This window comes from Protobothrops mucrosquamatus, unplaced genomic scaffold (assembly GCF_001527695.2).
Source record: "Protobothrops mucrosquamatus isolate PMUCROS unplaced genomic scaffold, P.Mucros_1.0 scaffold816, whole genome shotgun sequence".
Taxonomy (NCBI): Eukaryota; Metazoa; Chordata; class Lepidosauria; order Squamata; family Viperidae; genus Protobothrops; species Protobothrops mucrosquamatus.
In genome coordinates, this window is record NW_015387079.1 from 410,091 (window position 1) to 417,102 (window position 7,012).

The 7,012-nt window shown below is 36.2% G+C and overlaps 1 protein-coding gene across 1 annotated transcript in view; it reads right to left on the reverse strand.

Annotated features, from left to right (window-relative positions):
• Positions 1-7,012, reverse strand: part of GLRA2 (glycine receptor alpha 2) — a 133,755-nt gene that overhangs the window by 113,918 nt on the left and 12,825 nt on the right. Inside the window, exon 5 of the mRNA XM_015818911.1 lies at positions 4,957-5,180. Within this exon, the coding sequence (XP_015674397.1) occupies positions 4,957-5,180 (224 nt within the window). The remainder of the gene's footprint in view (positions 1-4,956; positions 5,181-7,012) is intronic.

Below are 7,012 nucleotides of genomic sequence, written 5' to 3' on the forward strand. Positions count from 1 at the left end.
CCATGTTTGCTTATTTATTCCCGGCTTGGATGAACCAGGATGAAGACTTTCTTCTAACACATGATACACACAGTTTCATTCAGTTCTTGGCAATGGTAGAGAACAACTCTTAACTTGGAGATCAGGACACGGAAGACTAAGACATGCCCAGACCTAGTCTGGATCACATGCCTCACACAGCCAATCCTGTGTCTCAATTAAATAACAGTTCCCATTGGTTGGTTTGTTGCTATGGCTATTCCAGTTCATAAATTCTTGCACACTGACAAAATGCTCATTCCTCAAGTCTGCAAGCACAATGAGTTAAACTGGAAGTGACAATTCCTCCTCACAAATATGGAGGTCTGAGACTGTGACCAAAACATAGACCAAGAGATCTTTCAAATATATGGGGCAGGATCTGGCAATGAGGGGAAAACTCATACAGAGAGGTTGGGAAGAGCAGAGATGTACAGCACTATCAAATTCACAAATTTAGTTTTAAATGTGCCTTTCAAATTGTACCTTCTTCTTTGGACTAGAGCTTTTCATACCAAATTCTGGCATAAAGGAAACTTTTTTACCTGTTTAAATGGGCTCCCTTTTTCTGCCAAAATAATATTTAAGACTGAGACCAAAAGGTTGCTATGCCTGGCACGATGATATGCTTTATTTTGATCATCTTTAATTACTGCAAATTTCAGACCTGCTGAAATCTTCCTCTGCATTGGCCATTTGCAAGAGCCATCATCCAGAATCTGGAAATACTGAGAGATGCAGAAGGTTACTTTATATGGTTTTGCATCCATTGAAAAGAAATAGGAAGACAGATTCCATCCTACTGCCTTTTACTGAGTAATTCTTAAAGTAAATATTTGCAAGGTTTAGATTCCAATATGCTTCCTTCATGCTGATTGTCTATGAAAGAGGCATTTATGGTCAATAGAACACAACAGGGAGATGCTAATCTTTGGATTCAAAACAAACTATTATATATACTTTATCATATTAACTTTGGTCCAAGCATATACATTTTAGAAATCTGAAATGACATCTTGAAATATACTGCTCAAAAAATAAAGGGAACATTTTAACATAGAATTGAAGGAGTTTGTGTTCCCTTTATTTTTTTGAGCAGTATATTAATTTTGTGACATGTACAAATGTCAGAAAAATTATCCAACTGCATTCCAAATAACACACTACTGCACCATTGCTCCTAGTAAGATATATCTGGCATCACTCAAGCAAACAGGAGCATTCTGTTTTCCTTCAAATTAAACATTATTTGATAAAGTGACTAAATTAGTAGACCAGAGAAATACTGTAGACATAGTATACTTAGATTTCAGTAAGGCATTTGACAAAGTAAACCACACCTGCTGCTTAGTATGCTAGAAAAATATGGGATAGACAACATCACCACCAGATGGATCTGTAGTTGGCTGACCAACTGTATTCAGCAAGTAGTCCTCAATGTTACTACATCCGCATGGAGAGAGGTAAGCAGTGGGGTACCACAAGGCTCAGTCTTAGACCCAGTACTGTTCAATATCTTCATAAATGACTTAGATGATGGAGTAGAAGGGGAACTCATCAAATCTGCAGGAATAGCTAACACCCCAGAAGACAAGCTCAGGATCCAAAAAGATCTTGACCAACTTGAACAATGGGCCCTATCCAACAAAATGAATTTTAATGTGGTGAAAAGCAAAGTTTTACATTTAGGCAGGAAAAATCAAAGGTATAAGTACAGATTAGGTGAGACCTGGCTCAAAAACAGTAACTTTGAGAGGGACCTTGGAGTTCTAGTGGACGATCATTTGACTATGAGCCAGCAGTGTGCAGCAGCAGCCAAAAAAGCTAATACAATCCTGAGTTGTATAAACAAAGGCATAGAATCAAGTTCATGCAAAGTATTAGTACTGCTTTATAAAACCCTAGTAAGACTACATCTGGAATACTGCAACCAATTTTGGTCACCATACTACAAAAAAGATGTTGAGACTTTGGAAAAAGTTCAGAGAAGAGCAACTAAGATGATCAAAGGCCTGGAGACTAAAACATGTGAAGAATGGCTGCAGGACTTGGGTTTGGCTAATCTAAAGAAAAGAAAAAACAGGAGCAACATGATAGCAGGATTCCAGTATTTGAGGAACTGCCACAAAGAAGAGGACATCCAACTATTCTCCAAAACACCAGAGGGCAGGACAAGAAACAATGGTTGGAAACTGACCAAAGAGAGAAGCAACTTAAGGAGAAAGTTCTAACAGTGAGGACAATTAACCAGTGAAACAGCTTGCCTTCAGAAATCGTGGGAGCTCCATCACTGGAAGTTTTAAAGAAGAGACTAGGCAGTCAGTTGTCTGAGATGGTATAGGTTCTCCTGCTTGAACAGGGGCTGGACAAGAAGAGCTCCAAGGTCCCTTCCAGCTCTATTCTATTCTAAACAGGTGAAAATAGCACTGTTAAGTAACAGCACTTTTACTTCTACTGAGAATTCAGGTGGTCATTCACTCTGTGGCTGTTGATATATCTTGAAAGAATATCACACTGAATAAACATGTTTGTGCCTCATTAACTTTTCTCATACAGAAAGTCAGTTAATTGCATTTTTGGATTTGGGTTTATTGCTAGATAAAACATACTGAATTTAATAAAATGCAAGTATAGTTATGTAACCATATAATAATTATATCTTCAAAATTTTGTGGCTGACAAAGAGTTAGTGGGAGACTAGTATAGCTTGAAAAGAGCTTGAAATAGCTATACTAGTCTCCCACTAACTCTTTGTCAGCCACAAAATTTTGAATTTACAGTATTCACAGTATGTGACATCTGTCTGCAAAACATTCTCCTAGATTGGAGCGAAACACAGAACAGACTGATTTATATTTGGTAGACTGGGTGCTCCACCCAACAGATAAGATTAATAATTATATTTGTATATAAATATATAAACAAAAAATAACAACGTGAGATTGTGTTTCTGATAGTCATAGGCATAGTATAAATCCCTGCAGAGAGATCCTCTAACCCCAACTAGCTAACTTTGGCCTTAAAAGCTAAATAGAAGGGAGACTGCTTAATCCTTGGATTGTAGTCTAGACCAGCATTTCTCAATCTTGGCAACTTTAAGATGTGTGATTTCAACTCTCAGAATTCCCCAGCCAGCGTAGAAACTCTGGTCTAGACAGATAACTCAAAAGATGTCTCAGACAGAGTGAAGACATTATCTCAGAGTTGGACTGCTGAGTTGGAATTAATAGGTTATGTTGAGTAGTTATGTCTGTTAGAAGCAGTTCTAAAATTATTGAGAGAATAGATTTAGGAGATGAAGTTCTTTAATCTTTTATTTTGACCATAGCTTTTTGGATTTTCTAAGCCTCGACCAGGCCTTCCATAATCTGAGCAGAGGGCACAATTAAATAATACTGAATTCTATCCAATATGTAGAGCCACAATTGTAGGTTTAACCTTAGAATTCATCCTGATTCTCTTTTTATTTATCCTTATTATTTGTTTCTATCTGTTCTGTAAACAACTTAAATTGCTTTGTATGGTTTCCAAATCCCCGGAGATTGTGCCACTAGAATATAGCCTAATCCATAAAGCAATGATGATGTGATTTCTGCTGATTTTTTTTTTTGAAGGAGTAAAAGTTCCTAATATGCTTCCTATACCTAAAAAAGTTTATGAGAAAAAAAACCTAACTCTCTGAAAACTCAAAACACCACTTAAAATATTGTCTCTGTCTTCAGTAAACCAGTAATGGTATTACATCAGTATCCAACCTATAATGACCATTGGAATGCAATAACTACAATAATGCAACAATTACAACAACGCAACAATAGTTCACAAAACTAGCATTTGCTTGTCCCTGGCGTGCACCTAAAAAAGGATCTTAGGACTTGGGTTAAAATTAATTAGCTTTTCTTCACATAAATAAAATCAGAAACTGTAGCAGATAAAGTAGAAAATACACTGAAATGGGGGGGGGGTTTTCTGTATGGATGAAATTCTTAAATCTTTATTGCATCTAAGAAGAATTCGTGAGATTTTGGATTATAGTTTCAAATTCTTCACTAAATAAATATGTAGCTTCCAGGTGATAAAAAATATTGCAGCAAGAAAGAGAAAAAATTAGAATACAGGTAGTCCTCAACTTACAACCACAATTGAACCCAAAATTTCTGTTGTTAAGTGAGACATTTGTTAAGTGTGTTTTGCCCCATTTTATGACCTTGCCTCAGTTGTTAAGTGAATCACTGCAGTTCATAAGTTAGTAACATAGTTACTAGTGTTAAGTGATTCTGACTTCCCCATTGACTTTGCTTGTCAGAAGGTCACAAAAGTTGATCACATGACTCCGGGACACTGCAACCATCATAAATATGAACCAGTTGCCAAGCATCTGAATTTTGATCACATGATCATGGGGATGCTGCAAAGGTTGTAACTGGGAAAAATGGTCATAAGTCAGTTGTTTGAGTGCTGTTGTAACTTTAAACAGTCACTAAATGAACTGTTGCAAATCAAGGACTACCTGTATAGAAATTATTAATTTAGCTTCATAATTTAAGTGTACTTTCTATCTGGAAGGCTCCATTGTAAAAATTAAATTATTAGTAGCCCAATACTAGCACATGGGGCATGCTTTCAGGCATATAGTAGGCTACATTTTCTTTTTGCTTTGAAATGCAATTTACACAAGTGTAAGCTTGTGCACTCCCAACTCATGAAGATGGGAATGTGGTTTTGGAGCAGCAAGCTTCTTTTATATCTTATCAATCCTTGATGGTTTTAATGATGATGCTTTTTCTCATCTGAGAAGAGAAAGCCAAGCATAGTGGAGACATTTTTTCTGCCCTATTGGATTCAAACCTCAGCTGGATATTGAAATTCCATTCTGTGATCTACGACATATTTTTCAAAAACCAAGAATATGCCCAACATGTACATATAGTGGTTTACCTGATACTATATAATACTTTCCCATTTTTGGAAATCCTTAGAAGCTTGTTGTCTGTGGTAACATCATGGAAGTTTGCACCTTTCTCGTTGGCAAAGAATAAATCAGGTTTCCAAATAGAGTCCAACATTGATGGATCCAAATCCAAGGAGTCATCAGGGTATTCACTATAAGCAAGACGGGAGTCGTTCCACTGCTGCCTCAAAAAAATGTTCACTCTGTAGTCCTATAGAAATGTCAGATTATATTTGAAATGTCAGATTATATTATTTAATTTCTTGTCCAGATGATTGCGCTTTTAGACTTTGAACCCTAGATCAATTATTGAATTATCTGATACAATATTATGTTTTACATTAGTCAAGGACAATCTATTATTATTAATATTCAATTCAATTCACAGTTTGGGATTGGTAAAAACTTAACACTTCAAGTCCTAACCAAGGACCTAAGAACTGTTTAGGTAATGTCTCAGTATATAGGCAGTTCTGAGTAAAGTGGTTTTTTGCAAAGTCAGAATATTTAGGTCTAATAAGTTCAAAATTCCCATGTATCTAGGCAGCCCTCTGGGTATTGCTCCAAGGGCCCCTATTACTAGTGGTACAACCATTGATTTCTTCTTCCATAATCACTCAACCTCAATTTGCAGATTATGGTATTTTGTAATTTTTTCTAACTATTTCTCTTCAATTCATGCATTACATGTGAGCCAAATGTCTGTCTATTTGGATTCAAAAGTTCCACATTATTATTATTATTGATCATCGCACAGTCAGCCAGATGTTCAGACTGGGTTTGGCATTTTTGTCTATCTATCGAGTCCTTACCAAGGACCTGGAATAGGCAGATCTGGATGTTTGATGGTGTTACAGGTATCACCGCAGGATGGAAGCTGTTCCCAGTAAAACCGTTTTTTGCAATTGACTGATGGCGCATTTATCAATGCCAATGGTGTATTATTATTATTTTTATTTAAGATTTAATCTTCAATTCAATTCACAGTCTGGGACTGGTAAAAACTTAACAGTTCAAGCCCTAATCTAATCTAAGAACTGTTAGGTAACGTCTGAGTATATAGGCAGTTCCGAGTAGGATGGTTTTTTGCAAAGTCAGAATATTCAGATCTGATAAGTTCAAAATCTCCATGTATCTAGGCAGCCCTTTGGATAGTGCTCCTATTACTATTGGTACAACCATTGATTTTATTATTATTATTATTATTGTTGTTGTTGTTGTTGTTGTTGCTGCTGCTGCTGCTGCTGCTGTTGCTGTTTTATTGAAATCATAAAGCTATGGCATGGCAATTTTATCTCATTCTTTTTAGGACCAAAACGAAATTAAACTCTGTATCACAGAGTGCAAGTTTTCACTTACCATATGTTTTATTGATAAAATTAATAAAATTTATCTATTCAGCATAGTGGAAACATTTTGAAATGTAATTAGTATTCCATAATAGTGAGAATAAAAACTGTCTAAACATTATAAAAACCTGCCAGAATTTTAAAGACTAATTTTGATTGCCTCCTCACTGATTAATTTGTAAGTCTCTAGCTAAGCATTCATACAGTATATCCAGAAGAGTAATTTATAAATAAATATTAGCTAGGAATCTGTGAATAATATTTATTAACCTCACTTCAGAGAATGCATTTTGAATTATTGGAAGGTAAACACAGTGGGTCCTAGGAAGAACTAACATTTGATAACATTGACATTTTGTGCTATGCAGAAACATTATGCAAAATATCGACTGAGTAACTTTAGGAGTTTTTTCCTTAATGGTACATGGTTATGGCATCATTGTGTAACAACTGGCAGAATTGTTTTATGTGGAATGTCTTTGAAGGTGAGTGGAGGCTGTTGTGTTCTCTGTATTCCCCCCCCCTTAATCCCCTATGCATATCCTGATCACCCATTAAGGGTGATTGCCCTTCACCATTCATCGCCCATTAAGGGTGATTGCCCTTCACCATTGATCGCCCATTAAGGGTGATTGCCTTTCTCCATCTGCATACAGTTTCATGCCCGTTGCTGGTTGGCTAACTAGCAACAGGG